Source organism: Tachypleus tridentatus, unplaced genomic scaffold (assembly GCF_004210375.1).
Source record: "Tachypleus tridentatus isolate NWPU-2018 unplaced genomic scaffold, ASM421037v1 Hic_cluster_2, whole genome shotgun sequence".
NCBI lineage: Eukaryota > Metazoa > Arthropoda > Merostomata > Xiphosura > Limulidae > Tachypleus > Tachypleus tridentatus.
The window spans coordinates 41,246,220-41,267,121 of NW_027467782.1; the positions used below are offsets into that span (position 1 = coordinate 41,246,220).

Here is a 20,902-nt window from a genome sequence, read left to right on the forward strand (position 1 = left end):
AGCCCAAGAGTTGGCGGTGGGTAGTGATGACTAGCTACCTTCCCTCTAGTCTTACACTGCTAAATTAGGGACGGCTAGCACAGATAGCCCTCGAGTAGCTTTGTGCGAAATTCCAAAACAAACAAACAAACAAACATATTTGGTAGGACGGGGAGTCAAACGTCGTGAGATTCTGATTGCGAGTCGACCTTCCTTACCAACCTTGAGGACAAATGTGGAGTTTCTAACATGTTTTATTCACAATCTAACTTCAGTACTAATGTATATATTTTCATAAAAATTCCTTCACTACTAAAGTGTATATCTTATTATATTTAAAAAAATATTCTATTGAAGTAACAACATATGTACATGGAGAAAAACTTCGTATAGCAGTTAATATGTGTACAAACTAAGCAAAACGTATAAAGTGCAAAGTTATACACTTTGCTTACAATACCTACAACTGAAATAAACAGTACTTTCTGTAATTATATATCCTTGTATTCTATCAAGCAAATGTCTATTTTGTTTCTGCTCAACTGCATAAATTAAGTTTAATAAACAAATAAAAATAATTAATATTATTTGATATTTTAGATAAAAAGAAGTAGGACAACATGATGTTCAACAACAACAAACAAATTCTAAGGACAACGGGAGAAGTTTTTAACCTTCCTTCAAGATATGGGTGTTTTATATAAAGTTTATCTTTATCAAAGACCTTTTAGTAGTCAACATATTTTACCCCAATGGTGTCAAGAGGAAAATTATTTTACAGACTAAACAAACATTTGTATTATCCTCTCCTCAAAATGATATTTTCATAGAGATAGTTCGTACATTTATATTAAAGCAAAATTAGGATCTAAACATGTCCAATTTCATATCTCAAACGCTATTACGATGTCAACCAAACGTATACCAACCAGTAGAAGCCATTTGTAACCATTGACATAATAAAACAGCGCAATTTTAGATTCGGTATATGTGTTAGAAGAGGTGTGTTTGTGTTTTTTCTTATAGCAAAGCCACAAAGGGCTATCTGCTCAGCCCACCGAGGGGAATCGAACCCCTGATTCTAGCGTTGTAAATCCGGCTAGAAGAGGACAAAAAATAGTTTTTCCATTACATAATGTACAGTATGATAGGTTTAAGTGACAGTTCTTTTTCTGTCATGTAACAATGTGCATATTCAACACAAATTCTGGTTCAATTCAATAGACTGACAATATTTTCAATGATTCTTTTTATTTGAAATCATTTCATTGACTTTAATAGGTGTGACTAATATAATAAAAGTCTTACTACATTTTAAAAGTAAAAAAAAACTTTAATATTTAAAAAACGAAGTGCTTGGTACGATAAATGTCACAGTATGACGAAGTGGTTCAAGCTCTTGACTAGCAATTTGAGGGGCACGGGTTCGAATGCTTTTTACACCAAACACACTCGCCATTAAACTCCGGTAAGCGATATGACATTACGATCACTCCCACTATTTGCTAGTGAAAAAGAAGCCTAAGTGTTGGCGGATGGTGTTGATGACAAACTGTCTTCTTTTTTAGTCTTACACTGTTAAATTAGGGACGGCCAGCGTAGAAGGCCCATGTGTGTCTGTGTGCAAAATAAAAAAATATATATATTTTTTGGAAACTTTAGATTGTAAGAGAAAATTTCTCATAATTTCAGATTTTTAATCACAGACGTTATACGTCCAATGGTGATTTTTTTCTTTGAATTTTAAATAATAAGTGAATATTCACTGTTATATTGTTAAAAACGCTTAGAAACCATGCAACAAATAGTATTGTCCTAGAAACCGATATTGTTAAAAATTCTTAGAGACCACGCATTAAACTTAGTAACACAGCGCCTTGAACATAAATAACGATACGTGATTACGTTTTCTTAAGTTTTCGATACGACAACATGTCAATTTTATTAAAGATAAATGGTATGCTATCATCAGCCATATCTGTACTAGTGATAACACAAGCAATGTTGTCGCTAGTTGAAGTTGTTAATGCTCGTAGTATTCGTAAGCCTGGACAAGTTGTTTTTGATACTGGGAAACATCTTCTGAATCAAAGATGGAATACTTACACAGATTATGCGACAATAAAAGATCCTATTTATAATGACGGTTATGCAGCTCAAAGAGGAAGGAATGATGAGACTATTTTTCGCTCAGTCATAAAAACTGTATCAGAAGATCCAGGAGTCAAGACTTCTTCCAATAAAATATCAACCAGCAAGACCAAGTCCTCCAGTAAATTATCCAACTCATCATCTTCAGGCCACAACAAACAGTACGGTCGTTTTTCTTTAAAGAAGGAAAATGAAATCCCACATGTTATTTCGTCAGTTAGTAAAGAACCAGATATAAACAATCTGCTACCTTTTAAAGAAGAAACATTTGTGAATCCAGTCATTCCTACTGATATGGAGTTTGAGAATGAGACCATTATTACGGACCAATACGAAGATGAATCTTCATTTTCGATAGCTTGCAAGCGTAAAAAACTTTTTGTTCTGATTATAAAAGCAGTAAATTGGATTCGTGTGTGTCATTTCTGTAGTGACATACGTTTCTTACCTCATGACGATAAAGGGTGAAGGTAGGTATCTGATAGAAGAACCAAAGAAGATTCCACTGGGCAATCCTTGTACCCCTAAAAACAGCAAGGAGGTCTACTTTAACATATAACCTCCAACCATAATACCATATTTGTTTGTTTTTGTGTCAACATTTTTATTTACATTGATTATAAGTATTTAATTGATTATTTCTGTTCGTGTTTCAAAATTTAGTAATTAAAGCAAGTAAATATTTAAATGATATATGAATTGGTGATGTATAATTAATTCAAATAAATAATTTCAATGTTGAACTGATGTCACCAAATCTCTGTTTTCTTTTAACCCTTAAACGGCAGCCATCATCAATTGGTGCTGCTACCTACAACATTCCTGCTGTTTAAAGGATAATTAGTCACTTTTTTCAGTAAATAATTTTTTCACTGCTATCAAAATCGTACTTTTTAACATGATTGACTGAACTTAGCCATGAAATCAAACATGAAGTTGACATTTTGATGACAGCAAATATTTGATTATAATCCAACAATTTATATAATGTTTTGTTTTCAATGTGTGCCAGAAAAAATAAAAGGATGTCTGTGAAATAAAAAACGCTGAATTAATTTTCTTTTAGACAAACAAAAAGCCGATGAAAATTATGTTAAATTAATTGTATGATACAGCGTGTCAAAATGAGATGTTGTTGTTTCTACCACAGCATTGTTATTTTGTAATCTTCATGCTGTGGTTATAAGTTGGGAGGCCTCAAATTTTCTTTTTTCTATCAAGAGGATCTTAGACTAAAAGGGATTGGAACCGCTGATGTGGTGAAACAATGAAATTAGCATGTCTCACAAGTCCACAAGTCACACGTTTCAACCAATGGCCGACATGAAATTATAAGCCAAGCCAGGTGTAGTGGTTTCTGTACTGTCGTTTTAATAGGCTGCTTTCCAAAAGTTCACATACAGATGCACAACCACATTACTTGTCCCCCTTCTCCACTACGGCGGCCCATGTTTTTTAAACCTATACAACAAGCCTGTGCACTAATTCATAAGTTCGACTTACCGTTCAGAGAACTGACTCACTGATTAAAACCAGTTTCTCTCCCAGCTTCGTTTATGTGTTTTACCCCAGCTATCACAAAGCCTAGACCTTATCATTATGTGGTGATCTAACTCAACCTTCCCCAGCTATCCAAGGCACGTTTATGGTAGATTATTTGGCACCCTGAAGGTGAAAGTGGGTTTTCTCGGGTACTCCTGTTTCCCACCACAGCAAACTTTTGGGTATTTCTTTACCCAGGCCCTGAAAAGAGGTCCGTAATCACGTGTCAACGCTGTTCCTATATATTTTCCTGTTCTCCTCTGGCTCTTCTGGTCTTCGGCATAGCTACATCCGACTAACCCTAAGTCGACCATAATAAATCAACCAAGACATAAACAAACCAAGCCTTTATCTTACTCTTAAAGATGACTTTAACCTTCATACAAGTGTGGGGCTGAAGAGAAACAAGTTTTTGAACGCCCCAGGTTTGCCTTTGGTTTGTCTTTAAAACCTAAACGACTACCAAGTTTTAATAATAATAATAAAGTTCACAGAAAAATCTTCAGTAGCTTCAGACTTAAAAACAAATGTAGCAATATTTATTCTTTTTTTTTACTTGTTTAAAACGATTAGTACATCCAATCAACGAGAATGTCAAAATTACACACAAAATTTATAACTACATTACATGAAAATATCTGAATAAAGATATATGTTAGTCAGGAAAAATAGAAATTTATAATTGTTTCTGGACGTGGCTTCAGGAAACAAGAGGTCTGGGCTCTTGAGACTTTTGAGGCCAAGCTAGTTTTAAAATTGTTTATATAAACAAAGCTTAAGTTGCCCTCCCATGCATATCAGCCATTTGATTAATAAATACATTAATGATACTGTTGTTTCAAAATTACTTTCGTTATAATAAATTTGGGGATATATATATATATATACACAAATTTCTTACGTTTTATTTGTTCATAGTTAAGAGCAAACCTATAATGGGCTGCCTGTGCTGTACCCTCATCGGCTATCGAAACCTAGTTGCTAGCGTCATAAGTACGGATACTTACTGCTGTTCCACTGGGAAACTGTTTGTTAAGTGCAATGTTTTACAATGGACTATTTGTGCTTTACTTACCAATGGTATCTAAATCTGAATTATAGCGTTGTGTGTCTACTGACAGGGCTTGGTATAGCCAGGTGGTTAAGGCACTCGACTCGGAATCTGAGGTCGTGGGTTCGAATCCCCGTCACACCAAACATGCTCGCCCTTTGAGCTATGTGTGTGTTATAATGTGGCGGTCAATTCCGCTGTTCGTTGGTAAAAGAGTAGCTCTTCTCTCTAGTCTTAAGTTGCGTAATTAAAGACGGCTAGTGTAGAGAAACCTAATGCATCTTTGCGCGAAATTCAAAAACAAAACAAAGTCCGGAGACATTAGAGGAAGAGGTCTAGTGTACCTGACCCTCCTGGGTATACAAATTTATATACCTAGAGAGAGAGAGAACACTAAGAGGTAAAGATATGAAGTTCTCAGATATACCCCTGAGTCATGAGGACATATTTTTTTAAACGCAGCTTTTATTACTAAATATATTTCAGCTTGAAGTTATTATTCCCAAAACTGCCAAGTCTGCGGATTTTAAGAATATTAAAAATTCTAGTTCCCAGTTTTCAATGACTTAAAGCCAGAGGGAGCAAAATAGTTTGGGGCCAGGAAACAACTGTCTCTTCAGCCCTGCCCTTAATCCGGCAAACAACTGTCTCTTCAGTCCTGCCCTTAATCCGGCTGTCTCTTCAGTCCTGCCCTTAATCCGGCTTGGAATATTTAATTTACTACAATGGAAATATATTCATCTTAAGCTACATTCACTGCATCTAAAAAAGTGATACAACTTGGTTATCGATTATTGTATTAAAATATTTCAAATCCTGTCATGATAAACTTCGAAAGTTTCTTTATGAACATGTTTTAATTAAATTATTAATATTTTAATACCGTGTAGACTCTTATTATTGACAAAATATACTGGTTAGAAAGAAAACGAAGAATATAGTCGTAAAGTATAATTTAACATCTTGTTTGCTGTCACAGTATATAAAAACTTGACTAAATACAAGTTCTACACTTTTAACTTCACTGTATTTTTGTACAAACTGCTATGGTTTATGCTTAATTAAAGAAACATTTATCACCAAATAACTTGTACATATTTTGTTAGTAATCTAACAGTAAAGAGAGAACACGATTCATGGAGAGTAAATTTTAATATCTGCTTTAAGAAGGAAGCAGACAGAATAGACGAGTGTCGTGTTGTAAGCATTAATTAACTCAGTGTAAGTCTAGAAATATTGTCAACAAATATCATAATATAGTATAGAATAACATAAAGTTTGTCAGATAGTTTTGAGTTAATGCTTGGGAAAAAGATTTTCCATTGAGTTGATATCAAACAATATCAGTTTCACCGACAGTTTAGAGCAAACTTTAATCTCTGATTTAGTAACAAATTTTGCAAATGATCTAAAACCAAAATTATTTTTCGGTTTGATATCGAACAATATCTGCTGTTTCAAGCAGTCTCAGCGAAAAGTAATCTCTTTTAAAATCATTCAATAGGAACTCTTTCTGACAGTCCACAGAACAGATTGTAACCTTTAAATAAAAAATAAATAATATCAGCTCTTTCAGGCAGTCTATAACAGAAATTAACTGCTGATATAGTATCTATCATTGTTATTCCTTTCAGATGGTCAGTAGTGAACCTTAACCTCTAATTTAATTATTTAACGATATTAATTCTTTCAGATGGTCTCTTGAGAATGTTAATTCTGATTTAATATATATATATTATAAACTAATTTAATTTATGTCTACTAATTGCAATAAAGAGGTCCCCTTCTGGTACAGTGTTAAGTTTTCGGATTTACAACGCTAAAATCAGGGTTTCGATTCCCCTCGGTATACACAGCAAATAGCCCGATGTGGCTTTGCTATAAGAAAACACAGACGTAATAAAAAGTTTGTGATATATAAAATACTTCATCTTATCAATAAAGAAGAGATACTTTTGAGTAGAAATACAGATTCAATAAAAATACTTTTGAGTAAAAACACAAGTTCACTAAGATGAGACCTACTTTTGAGTATAAACAAAATTAATAAAACAAGAGCTACTTTTGAGTAAAACCACAAATTCAATACATAAGAACAACTTGGGAGTAAAAATAGATTCAATAAAAAAAACCCTACTTGGGAATGAAACAAATTCAGTAAAACAAGACCGACGTGTTTGTAAGTAAAATCACAGATTCAATGAAACAATAGTTATTTGCGAGTAAAAACACAGATAGAATGTGTTCACTGCGGCCTGGCATGGCTGAGCGCGTAAGGTGTGCGACTCGTAATCCGAGGGTCGCGGGTTCGCGCCCGCGTCGTGCTCGCCCTCCCAGCCGTGGGGGTGTATAATGTGACGGTCAATCCCACTATTCGTTGGTAAAAGAGTAGCCCAAGAGTTGGCGGTGGGTGATGATGACTATCTGCCTTCCCTCTAGTCTTACACTGCTAATTTAGGGATGGCTAGCACAGATAGCTCTCGAGTAGCTTTGTGCGAAATTCATAAGCAAAGCAAACAATTATTTAATTTCAATACTACAAAATCCATTTGTAAAGGCAAAAATGAATTCAAGTAGTGTTGGATATTTAAGAGAAACAAGTTACAGAAAATTTCTAGATTATAAATACTCATGGTAAACTTATAAAAATTATCAGAATGAGCAACTAACTATACGTATTTGTCAGCACAAAAGTCATATCAACAATAATAAAATGATCAAAATCGCTATGGAAATGTTTCCAACTCTGTCAATGATTACATTGCTCCATTTCTCAATTACTGGAACAAACGTTTTTCAACAAGTTAACACCCTGTTAAAACTACGTAGAAAACTCTAAATCATTGTCATCTTATATATTTATCTCTAAGCCTAAATTTCTACTGTAGATATTCCTCTGACGATATTGTTATGTTGGTTAAAATGGTTTATACTGAAGCATTCCCGAATGACGGATTTATGAACTGTTTATTCTTGACAAGTGGATTTAGGAACTGTTTATTTTTCCTAAAAATTCTTTTCCTACGAACCTGCAATGAATCACTTGATTTTGCGACCAACACCCTACCCTTTTTGGTTTTAAGACAAGACCCATTTCCGGCTCCGTTGGTCTTTTGATTCTGAGTTGTATATTCTACTCTCTATCGGTCATTTGATTCTGAGACCCATTCCCAGGTTATCCAGTCTAAGATAAGTTCCTTGTTCTTGTTTCAAGAGTATTAGAGGCAGTTTTAGTTTTAAAGCTTACTTCTAGAGTGGGACAACGTTTTGAGAGAAAAAGGTAGGAGAAGTCCGTTAAAACTAAAACCCAATTATTACTCGTTGCTGACGACATGACTGCGATTTTTGCATGTAAAGCACAGCACATACACATGTAAACGTAATAGAAACAGTTTGCATATAATTTGTTATAATGGGTCATGGTTATTGATCTTTATTCGTTAACCGAACTTTTCATCAGTGATGTCATTTTCATGAAAATGCGCATGCGTCACATTCTTCATAATCACCTCAAGAATAAATACTTATCTGCTCTCCATTCGTTTTAAATTTATATTGTAACCAAGACGTCAAAACGATCAACAGGAGAATAATTAACTAGGTATACAAATACTTTATAGTTGTTTTTGTGACTTTGAAAACTTGAACGATGTCTGCATCAGCGACCGTGTAGGTGTATTGTTACATCCTTTTGATCACGTATATTCCTCGCCCAGTGATGACGTAGTATATTACACATTACAGCTGCGGATAAGCCTACTTTACCATGCACACTAACAACAGGACGTTCTTGGTGTATCTTGTACGTGTTAACACACACTATATGCTACAACAGCGTCACTTATTCAGACACATTTCTTCCCAGATTAACCTTTCCTAATTGAAAATAAGAACACGACTGATAACTTTAAAAGATATAATAAATAACAAAGTTTTGGTTTCAGTTACTAACCGTATTTGCTGAAAGCTTCTGAAGTTAACTAGCATCTAAATCACAGTCTGCGCTCTTCGAAGTGGACGTTTTTTTTAGTTAATACTAACTCAGTAATTCTTTCATAGTTTCTAATATGATTAAAAACATATCCTTCTGCTTAAATACACACGTTCGTGTATTCATTCACGTCGTTTTAGACGTAGAGTGTTCCGGCATGGCCAGGTGGTTGACGCGCAATGTGAAGGTCGCAGATTTCAAATCCCCGTCACACCAGATATACTCATTCTTTCAGCCGTTGGGGAAGTGTAACATTATGGATAATCCCACTATTCGTTGGTAAAAGAGTAGCCCAAGAGTTGGCGATGGGTGATGATAGCTAGCTGCCTTGCTTCTAGTCTTACACTGCTAAGTTAGGGACGGCTAGCGCAGATAACCCTTGTGTAGCTATGCACACAATTCAAAACAAACAAGCTAGATGTAGAGTGAAACTATCTTTGCTTTTTAGTTTGTTTACTGTCATTACAGAGAAGAAGAGATCTGAAAAGCACCTGATCCTCCCAGATTACAAATTCTAAACAACGATCCAGCTTCCAGGTTCTCTACTTTGGCAACCACACTGGTGAAAATGAACGTGTTAAGTTTAATATTGGAAAATTGTCTAGTCGTATCAATTTACATACGAAAGAAGATAAAATAATTTTCTTATGTTACAAGTGTTCTTCATAACAAATACACGTTCTATTCCAAAATGCAGCAACAGGAACTACTTATATATTTTGATAATTGTAAGGAATTTATCTTCAAGAAATACACTCCCAATTACATAAACTTTATGTAGATACATCAGACCCAAGACTATGGTCATGTGTTATATATGTGTTAATTGTATATTTTGTAGCCTGTCTTCAAAGTTCGGTATCAGAAGACCAGTGAAAGAGAGATGCCTCAAATTTTGTGTCGTTATGAAAACCTTATGGTTAGACTTTGAGAAAGTTTTTATCGAGAAGATTGTAATAAATTATTTTAAAACGAACTATGATTTTACAGCTACAGTTCTAGAAGGTATATGTATCAGTGTGATAAAGTTAAAAAAAAAAGAGAAAGATGAGCTTGTAACGAAATGTTTAGGAGGTACTTTAGCAGTGAGATAAAGTTCCAGAAAACAGGAAGATGAGCTTGTAACGAAATGTTTAGGAGGTACTTTAGCAGTGAGATAAAGTTCCAGAAAACAGGAAGATGAGCTTGTAACGAAAATGTTTAGGAGGTACTTTAGCAGTGAGATAAAGTTCCAGAAAACAGGAAGATGAGCTTGTAACGAAATGTTTAGGAGGTACTTTAGCAGTGAGATAAAGTTCCAGAAAACAGGAAGATGAGTAACAGCTTGTAACGAAATGTTTAGGAGGTACTTTAGCAGTGAGATAAAGTTCCAGAAAACAGGAAGATGAGCTTGTAACGAAATGTTTAGGAGGTACTTTAGCAGTGAGATAAAGTTCAGAAAACAGGAAGATGAGCTTGTAACGAAATGTTTAGGAGGTACTTTAGCAGTAGCAGTGAGATAAAGTTCCAGAAAACAGGAAGATGAGCTTGTAACGAAATGTTTAGGAGGTACTTTAGCAGTGAGATAAAGTTCCAGAAAACAGGAAGATGAGCTTGTAACTTTAGAAAAAGTTCAGAAAACAGGAAGATGATGTTTAGGAGGTACTTTAGCAGTGAGATAAAGTTCAGAAAACAGGAAGATGAGCTTGTAACGAAATGTTTAGGAGGTACTTTAGCAGTGAGATAAAGTTCAGAGAAAACAGGAAGATGAGCTTGTAACGAAATGTTTAGGAGGTACAGTGAGATAAAGTTCCAGAAAACAGGAAGATGAGCTTGTAACGAAATGTAGGACTTTAGAAATGTTTAGGAGGTACTTTAGCAGTGAGATAAAGTTCAGAAAACAGGAAGATGAGCTTGTAACGAAATGTTTAGGAGGTACTTTAGCAGTGAGATAAAGTTCAGAAAACAGGAAGATGAGTGAGATTGTAACAGAAATGTTTAGGAGGTACTTTAGCAGTGAGATGAGCTTGTAACGAAATGTTTAGGAGGTACTTTAGCAGTGAGATAAAGTTCCAGAAAACAGGAAGATGAGCTTGTAACGAAATGTTTAGGAGGTACTTTAGCAGTGAGATAAAGTTCAGAAAACAGGAAGATGAGCTTGTAACGAAATGTTTAGGAGGTACTTTAGCAGTGAGATAAAGTTCAGAAAACAGGAAGATGAGTTTGTAACGAAATGTTTAGGAGGTACTTTAGCAGTGAGATAAAGTTCCAGAAAACAGGAAGATGAGCTTGTAACGAAATGTTTAGGAGGTACTTTAGCAGTGAGATAAAGTTCAGAAAACAGGAAGATGAGTTTGTAACAGAAATGTTTAGGAGGTACTTTAGCAGTGAGATAAAGTTCCAGAAAACAGGAAGATGAGTTTGTAACAAAATGTTTAGGAGGTACTTTAGCAGTGAGATAAAGTTCCAGAAAACAGGAAGATGAGTTTGTAACGAAATGTTTAGGAGGTACTTTAGCAGTGAGATAAAGTTCCAGAAAACAGGAAGATGAGTTTGTAACGAAATGTTTAGGAGGTACTTTAGCAGTGAGATAAAGTTCCAGAAAACAGGAAGATGAGTTTGTAACGAAATGTTTAGGAGGTACTTTAGCAGTGAGATAAAGTTCCAGAAAACAGGAAGATGAGTTTGTAACGAAATGTTTAGGAGGTACTTTAGCAGTGAGATAAAGTTCAGAAAACAGGAAGATGAGTTTGTAACGAAATGTTTAGGAGGTACTTTAGCAGTGAGATAAAGTTCCAGAAAACAGGAAGATGAGTTTGTAACGAAATGTTTAGGAGGTACTTTAGCAGTGAGATAAAGTTCAGAAAACAGGAAGATGAGTTTGTAACGAAATGTTTAGGAGGTACTTTAGCAGTGAGATAAAGTTCCAGAAAACAGGAAGATGAGTTTGTAACAGAAATGTTTAGGAGGTACTTTAGCAGTGAGATAAAGTTCAGAAAACAGGAAGATGAGTTTGTAACGAAATGTTTAGGAGGTACTTTAGCAGTGAGATAAAGTTCCAGAAAACAGGAAGATGAGTTTGTAACGAAATGTTTAGGAGGTACTTTAGCAGTGAGATAAAGTTCAGAAAACAGGAAGATGAGTTTGTAACGAAATGTTTAGGAGGTACTTTAGCAGTGAGATAAAGTTCCAGAAAACAGGAAGATGAGCTTGTAACGAAATGTTTAGGAGGTACTTTAGCAGTGAGATAAAGTTCCAGAAAACAGGAAGATGAGCTTGTAACGAAATGTTTAGGAGGTACTTTAGCAGTGAGATAAAGTTCCAGAAAACAGGAAGATGAGCTTGTAACGAAATGTTTAGGAGGTACTTTAGCAGTGAGATAAAGTTCCAGAAAACAGGAAGATGAGCTTGTAACGAAATGTTTAGGAGGTACTTTAGCAGTGAGATAAAGTTCCAGAAAACAGGATGACCTCGTTAACTTCCTTTATTTTGCCATCTGCAGTCTCAACTTAATATTTATATCAGTTTAACATGCTGATATAAGTATTAATTTAAGACTGCAGACGGCAAGACAAAGGAAGTTAATGTTGATAACCAATATATTATAATAGAACTTTTGAATTATGACTCAATTTATTTCTAACCTACCAGACGTTTTAAGAACTACGTTTTATCCCTCTGCCCACCGTAGTTTAGTACTTAGCTTATAACACTAAAAGTAAAACTTTTAAACACTTAAAGTTGACTACAAACAAACAAAACATGTTAATAAATTTAAAGATAAAGAACCGCGCGTTAAGACTAATAAAGTTTGAAAACTGCTTGAGTCTTTGAATAAATTAGAAGAAAACTTCATTACACGTCTAACTGGTAACAAATGAACAACGCTTCTAGAACATGGTCGAAGCTCCCAGTGGCAACAAATTACTGTCGAAACACTGTATATTTGTTATTATCATAAATATGTAATAATGTTATCTTCCTTACCCATTCAAGACCTTTAATATTCTTAACAAGTGGTTAATTTTGAAATCATCTCCTGGTAGCTATTAGTGTTAACAACGCACAAAGCATTCTGAAAGTAACATGTACTCCAGTGTCCGTATTCACCAGTTCTCTACACTGATTACAGTAACTCTTTTACAGTATTTCATCAGGTGATGACATAGATATTTATTAGATACGATGGAAGTTATAAGTTTGTTGTCTATTTTCACACACGATAAGTTATATATATATTTTTAGTTTTATTGTATGTTCTCAAGAGAATGGGTCAGCGGTATGTACATTGATTAATAAACGATTAATATCGTACCTTGGGTGGTTCTGGTGGAAAACTCATTTCCTGGAGGCTTGAGGTGCTTGAAGAGTGGCCCGAGTCGCGCCAAACATGCTCGCCCTCTCAGCCGTGGGGGCATTATAATGTGACGGTCAATCCCACTATTCGTTGGTAAAAGAGTAGCCCAAGAGTTGGCGGTGGGTGGTGATGACTAGCTGCCTTCCCTCTAGTCTTACACTACTAAATTAGGGACGGCTAGCACAGATAGCTCTCGAGTAGCTTTGTGCGAAATTCCAAAAACAAAACAAAACAAACAAACAAACAGAATGGTAATTTGGTTGTTATATATCCAGCTCCTCTAATCGCGCCAAACTTCATAGAGCAACAATTTGGCCAAGCTACTACTGCTGCTATCAGACTGTCATATAAAGTTAAAGTTTTTTTTTTGGAGTCTTCAACAGAATGTACTTCGTGATCACGAGAAACCTACTTCAAATAACAATGTATTTAAATACGGCCAGTGTTGGTATTAAAACTTTTATTAAAATAATGTAGACAACAAGGCTTTAAACGTCTTATGTCATTTTCAGGTTAACAAAGAGAATTTGGATATTTCTGTATTTTCTTCAGACGACACTTTACAACCATGTTTTCGAAGGCTGACTTGATTTCTTTGTGTGTCCCCTTCTTTATACACATACATTTCATGATAATATTTCACCACAAGAAACAAAATATCTTTCTGTCTTTGACATTTGATATTACATTATTGATATCCATCAGAAAATAAATATTTAATATTCTGTTTTATGTATAATGCCATCTCGTTCACAGGATGGCTTTGAAGTTTTTCGGAACATAGATTCAAATCTGCTATCACTAAGTTTACTTTAACTAGCTAAAACGCAAATAAACAACATTAGAAATCACATCAGAACACAAATAAAACAACAAAAACAAAATAAATGGGACAATTACTGCACTAAACTAAATGATAAAACTGACCCGAAAAAATTCTGGTCACATCTTAAAAGACTCACAAATGAAAACACAGACAGAACATAATAATACTGTAGCACACACAAATAAAGAAATGGCCGAAGCTTTCAAAGATCAACTCCAAAATACATTTAAAACTCACACTAATCCAGATATGAATACATATTTCTACAATAAAGTCACTAATCACATATTAAACAATAAACATCAATTTGAACCAATTTTTCCAGTAAACATAACTGATACAAATACAAGTTCCGATACAGATTATGCAAGCACATTACTAACAAATGAAATATCCCTTCAAGAATTACTAGAAGCAATAAAAAACACAAAAAACAAAGCACCATGTGAAGACGAAATACAAGCTATCCTCCTAAAAAAGGGCACTCCGAAATTGTTTGACCACCTAAATTCACTTTTTAACTTATCTCTATCCTCAGGATGCATCCCAGTTTCTTGGAAGCTTGCAAATATATTAATGTTCTATAAGGAAGGAAAGCCAGCGAATAAACCTAATAGCTACCGACCAATCAGCCTGACCAGCTGTGTAGGCAAAATTCTTGAAAGAATAATCAGTAATAGACTCTCCAAATTCTTGGAGATAACATCAAAATTACCAAAAGAACAAAATGGATTCAGGAAATTTAGACAAACGACACACCACCTAATCAGATTAACCGAAACCATAATAGATAGCTTCAATAAAAAAAGAATGTACAGTCGCTTGCTTACTTGATATCAAGAAAGCATTCGACACTGTTTGGCACGATGGTCTAAGGTTCCGAATGAATGAAATGGAACTACCGCGAGGAATTATTCGCTGGTTATCTAACTTTTTGGAAAATAGAAAATGTAGAGTAAATGTTGAAGGAACTTTTTCTGAATACTTTACTCCACAAACTGGTGTCCCTCAGGGAGGGGTGGTTAGCTTTATACTCTTCATCATGTATGTAAACAATATGCCAATGAGGGATCCGAATCATGGATTCTCTTCACAGTTCGCAGATGATGTGGCAGTCTGGAAAAGTGCCGCAACACCACGATAGCAGCCACGAACATACAACCGCAACTAAACAGAATAAGTGAATACTGTCAAAAATATAAAATAAAAATAAACACAGCAAAAACACAACTCGTAGTCTTTACGAAATTAATAAAACACAAAAAACAACAGCCAGAACTATATATGAATGGCACTCTACTCCAGATTGCCCCATCGGCAAAAGTTTTAGGTCTGACCTGTGATTCAAAACTAACTTGGATCAATGATGTGAGCGAAATTAAAAATAAAGTCTGGCGAAGAACTAACTATGCTAGGAGTTTAACTGATAAAAACAGTGGAGCATCTACAGATAACACACTAAAAATCTATAAAACATGTATTAGACCTGTAATAGACTATGAAGCTCCAGCATGGATAACTGTAAGCAACAAAATAATTAAAACTAAACTACAAACAATCCAAAATACACTCCTTATAACTGCATACAGAGTTCCAAGAACAATATCATCTCAATTCATTTACAAATACTCGAACCTACCAACCATACCAGATAGACTCCTACATATTACAATAATGTACTTTAATAAGAATTGGATGAAAAACGAATTACTATGCGAACTAGACAGGTACCTTCATATGCAAAAACGCAAAATATGCAAAAATATTTTACATATTTTCTCAACCCAAACGAGCCGTTTTTGCATATGAAGGTACCTGTCTAGTTCGCATAGTAATTCGTTTTTCATCCAATTCTTATTAAAGTACATTATTGTAATATGTAGGAGTCTATCTGGTATGGTTGGTAGGTTCGAGTATTTGTAAATGAATTGAGATGATATTGTTCTTGGAACTCTGTATGCAGTTATAAGGAGTGTATTTTGGATTGTTTGTAGTTTAGTTTTAATTATTTTGTTGCTTACAGTTATCCATGCTGGAGCTTCATAGTCTATTACAGGTCTAATACATGTTTTATAGATTTTTAGTGTGTTATATATTTTACATATTTTCTCAACCCAAACGAGCCGTTTTTGCATATAAATTTCTCAACAAGTGGGTTTCTCGACATCACTGATTAGACAGGTACCTCATATATGATGAAGCTCGTCCTAAATATCTCTCCCCAGTTAACTTATATTTCAAATATAAAAATAAATAAAAAGAAAAATATATATATGTATAACTTTAAATAGTAATAAAAAATATAAAAACTTTAAATAATAAAAAATATAAACTTTAAATAATAATAAAAATATAAACTTTAAATAATAATAAAAATATATAAACTTTAAATAATAATAAAAAATACATCGTTTATTTATTTATGTATTTAAAAAAAAATGACACCAGCAAACTTGACATTCTGCTAATAGAATAAAATAATAACTGTATACGAGCCAAAATACATGGACATTGCCCTGAAAAGGACCAAATAATATTCAGTTCACAGTTATAAATATCAATCAGCCAAGAATATAAGTACGGAGAGGAGGAAGAGGTGATAGAGAACTTGACTTTCCAGGGTATGAACTTTTATCACCCAAACACCGACGACATTCTTTAACCAGCTAAGGAAATTGTTTTGATGCACAATGTTTGGTTAGAAAAACAGTTAAATTGTAATAATTATAGGACATTGTATGCTTTGTGTTTATTATTATTTGTGCTCTAAATTGTGTTTGAAATTAATAACTAATTTTGGAAAAAAACCAAAAACATCGCCATTGAAAATTTGGGTTTGCATCTCTCAACACTTTAAATCTTTGACAACAAAAAGAATTACAGCATTCACAATTAAGTACTAGATTTTTGTTATTTTTATGTACATATTTGGTTTGTTATAAAAGAAAAAAAATACTTATTAGGTAACATTAGAAAATATAAATGAAGAAATAGATTAATTTTTTTGCAATGTATGTATATACGTATGAAGATCGTGTGTATTACATAATTTTATGCTGTAATTTGAACTAAGTGTATCCAAGGTGATTCCTAGCTTGTTACATAGGCTTAGTATACTGCAAGTTGCCATATTTAACTGATGCAAGCCTGATGATAGTCGGGATAAATAATGATAAGCTTTTATTGTAATCTGCAGGGAGTTTAGAAAGAAAAATATTATTTCATATTTTTTTTGGTTACAAGATTAAACAAATGGCCTAAGCTCATGTAGTGTAAGTGTAAAGAAAATAATGCATAACATATAAATATTTACCAAAAAATAAGTTGATATTCAATTAGAAGATTCTAGAAGCTATACAAATGGAATTTGGAAACTGTAATATTAAAGATATATAAATTGTATTAATTTTAGCATGAAAATCACCTTGCTCATATACTAGTCAAAGTTTAAAATTGAGACAAATCTTTATAAAAAAATTTATTATGGATGAATATTTTTGAGTTTCTCATTAGTTATTGTATGCACAAAATGTTGTTTGATAAGAATCACTTCAATGTTTGTTCCTTTCAATTTTTTCAGGGAGTATTTTGGAGTTAAGATAAGCCTGTACTTTGTTTGGCTTGGATATTACACCTGTATGCTGATTCCAGCTTCAGAAGGAGGAGTGTTGTGTTTTCTGTATGGGTGCTTCACCTTGATGGGTGATGCTCACAGGTTTGAATAAGGGGGAGAAAAAAGAGTTATCAAACAGTTTATTATTTTTATAACTCATGTTTGATCATTTTCTAAATTATACCTCAGATAAATCAGTTACTTAGAGCTGTGTGATTGATGGAATGTGGTAAGTGATTAATCACTGGACTAATTAATCACTGTTTAGCTAATTAATTATTTTCACACAAGCCATTTGTAGCTGGAATAATTGTAAAGAATAATAATTGGAACCATTAATTTTTATTGGTTGATATGTTTTGAACCATTAAAATATTTTAATATTTTTTGTGATAAATTGATTTAAACATAATTTCAGTTAATCAGTTATTTTATGTATGTGGCATTATCATTGAAATTGGTAGTTGTATATTATGATTGATATAAATGTACAGCTGTACTGTGTTTTTATATAAACTTGAAACAAAATTGCATTTTTTTACAGTAAGGACATTTGTGAAGACTACAAGAACACCATTTTATGTGATGTAGATATGGAATATCAGGACAGACATGCACTTTTGTCAGAATAACTCATCTTTTCGACATTGGTGCTGCTGTATTTTTTGCTGTTTGTATGTCACTCTGGGGTAAGTATTATATAGATTTACATGTTAAAGTTGAATAAATAATATTCTCTACTTCAGACTGTGTTAGAACTTTCATACACAAAATATCAAATTGTTATTTAGTTTTAATACTTTTTTTAAGTAATGCTTTTCTTGTAACTATTTTCTTTTTGCATGTTGACTATCCAACATACATAGTAATTTTGATTTTGAGATTAAAATTACTGGTATGCATTAGAAAATGTTCAAATTTCACATACAAAATTTTTATAACCTCCAGATAATTATCAAACATTTTTGTACAGAAAAAAACTTAATATTTTGTCTGTTATTTTTACTAATGAAACTCTATATGGGCTTGATAGATTTGACCACTATAAACAATTACGAAATTAATATAAAGAATGCTTTTTTTTAATTCTGAAATAACTACAAACTATAACTCATATAAAATAGCTTAAATTTGATAACATTATACATTCATGTACAAGGGGAGGACAGAAAAGTGCCCCTCCCTTGAAAATATTGTTAATGTATTTGATATCATATTTGAACAGATCTCATGAAGTGCATTTTACACATTTTTCTGGTATCTAATAAAATATATAACAAATTAACAGCATTTTCACGGGGGCCACTTTTCTTGTCCACTCTCTGTTTATATATTTATTATTTTTATTATATTGATCTTTCAACTGTGCCCGGATAACAGTATAGAAGTTACAATGACATGGTGCATGTGTGCTCATGCTACTAAATACAGTAATATAAAACTGACCTTCACAAAGGACCTGAATTTTGGGAAAGTAACTCACTAAGAAAATCCTCATGAAATGTGTAGTAATGGACACCCATAGCAAAAGGGTTACTTCAACATAAAAACGTCCAACATTGTATACTTACACTACTTGAAATGGCCTTAATTTCAAACCAACATAAAACACATCAAATTTGCTTCAGATCCAAGACTTCAAACTTCTATAACTAAAATCTCCCATCAAAGACTTCAACATAATTCCAAAAACATGTTATTACTTTGAGATTTCTTTATCTGTAATTTGGGACTTTTCAAGGAAAAAAGAAAGCACTTTACAAAGTTTTTAATTACTAACACTTTGGTGAACAAAAATAGTTGAATTAATTGTCACAAGTCACATCAGTTTAAAGAGTGATTTATATTCTGTTGCAATTTCTGACTTTACTGATGATAAACCTTTCACTTTGTTTTTATTTACTTTCAGCTGTAATATTTCTTGAATTGCGGAAAAAGTATTTGGAAATAATTACCCACCACTGAGATATGACTAGTTTTGATACTTTAGAGGTAATGTGTACCTTAGTAACTAACTTTATCACAATGGGCTTGTGTATTTAACATCAACTTTTAACCATGGCAGTATACCTACTGTGATTCTGAAGGTACTAGTTGTGTCATCACAAACTTTGACAGTAATCATAAAAATATTTTAATTATATGTTGTCATAGTGTTGACTGTTCTGATTACAAAGTGATTTTTTATGTTAAAATTAGAAATACTTCATTTAAAAATTTTCAAATTTCACTTATGTAGTTCTTTAAACCTCCTTCATAAATATCAGATGTTTGCTGTCAGTAAAAAATTTATTTTATCTGTTATTTTACAAACTATAACTCTCTAAATGATCAGTCAATTTAAACACCCTCAAAACCATTATAAAAAATTATGAAATAATATAAATTACATTTTTATTGTGCTAGAATGACAGCAAATTGTGGCCCTAAACTGTGATAGTTTATCCTAAATAACTAAAAACTTGTGACATCTGTTTATTCTTAATCTTATAGTTTTATCGACTTTTGAACCACATGTAACTGTTAATACTTCATCACAAGTTTTAAATCACTTGGTGAACATTCAACTTATGTTACCCTATTGAATTACATTAAACAATATGAATAATTTTTAATTGTTATTCTTTATTTTAGCTAATCTAACAACAACTTTCTTGTTTTTTTCATTTTAGTTACTTTTATAGTAATAAATAAAGAATATTCATGAAAACCATAAAATGTACTGTTTACCAGCATCTGTTTTTGTTCTTTACTAATGGCACTACCACACTATATGCCCCCTGTTAGTACAGCAGTAAGTCTATGGATATACAACATCTGAGAGAACTATTGGTAGCTTGTAAAAGAGAGGCTGTGATTGGTGTGCATGCCAAATGACTCTAATTTCCTAGTGTATGACATCATAAATAAATAAAATAGAAAGCTGTAAAATTTTTGCCTTGTCTGAGTAATAACTACAGTGGAACCCTTCTAAGTGGCCATCCACCAGGTTTGGTCACCCCTTGAAAGTGGTCATTCAATCACAGTCCCTTTTTGTTTACATAATCCTTAATTATGTCCAGTGGAACCCCTCTAATCAAGCCAGTTTGTCTCAGTTCCGAATGTGGCTGCTTTAGAAGGATTTCACTGTAATTTACATAAAATCATTCAATAAGTAAATTATAGAAGAAGGGAGAATTTAAGAACTTAAATACAATTAAAATTTGATTCAGTAATTACATTGTGATGTAAAGTTTACTTGTATACATCGATAATAAACTAGCTTAATTACATTTTGAATTTAACTCTGTAAAAGGTTGTGACATATGCAGCTTGACCTTCTTGATGTGAAAGGGTTAATGACCTTGTTTTCCTGCCTTGAGTGGGTGCTCAGGACAAGTGTGTTTGTTTCCAGTATGATATTTACAGCTACT

General features: G+C 33.2%; 1 protein-coding gene and 1 long non-coding RNA gene across 4 annotated transcripts; one reads left to right on the plus strand and one right to left on the minus strand.

Annotated features, from left to right (window-relative positions):
* Positions 1-1,859: 1,859 nt before the first annotated feature.
* LOC143243369 (uncharacterized) lies at positions 1,860-13,061 on the minus strand. Its single transcript, XR_013024370.1, has 3 exons — positions 13,009-13,061; positions 2,579-2,654; positions 1,860-2,305 (listed from the first exon to the last, which is right to left on the minus strand). It is a non-coding gene; the product is annotated as an uncharacterized LOC143243369 (long non-coding RNA).
* Positions 13,062-16,387: 3,326 nt separating this feature from the next.
* On the plus strand, positions 16,388-20,071 carry LOC143242495 (anoctamin-2-like). Of its 3 annotated transcripts, none has more exons than XM_076485925.1 (4): positions 16,388-16,497; positions 17,457-17,591; positions 18,034-18,178; positions 19,399-20,071. In XM_076485925.1, the coding sequence occupies exons 2-3, from the start codon at positions 17,515-17,517 to the stop codon at positions 18,119-18,121; spliced, it is 165 nt and encodes a 54-aa protein (XP_076342040.1). In that variant the 5' UTR covers positions 16,388-16,497; positions 17,457-17,514; the 3' UTR covers positions 18,122-18,178; positions 19,399-20,071. The 3 variants fall into 3 exon arrangements, 2 of the variants coding, with proteins under 2 accessions (XP_076342040.1, XP_076342041.1); XR_013022821.1 differs by having other exon boundaries at positions 16,390-16,497; positions 17,457-17,718; positions 19,399-20,029; XM_076485926.1 differs by lacking the exon at positions 16,388-16,497 and adding an exon at positions 16,974-17,148.
* Positions 20,072-20,902: the final 831 nt, after the last annotated feature.

Excerpts from the sequence above, each read along its gene's own strand:
- LOC143242495 (XM_076485925.1), top strand. The coding sequence starts at position 17,515 with ATGCTGATTCCAGCTTCAGAAGGAGGAGTGTTGTGTTTTCTGTATGGG. Across the intron at positions 17,592-18,033 it reads TTGATGGGTGATGCTCACAG|TAAGGACATTTGTGAAGACT; the intron begins GTTTGAATAAGG and ends ATTTTTTTACAG.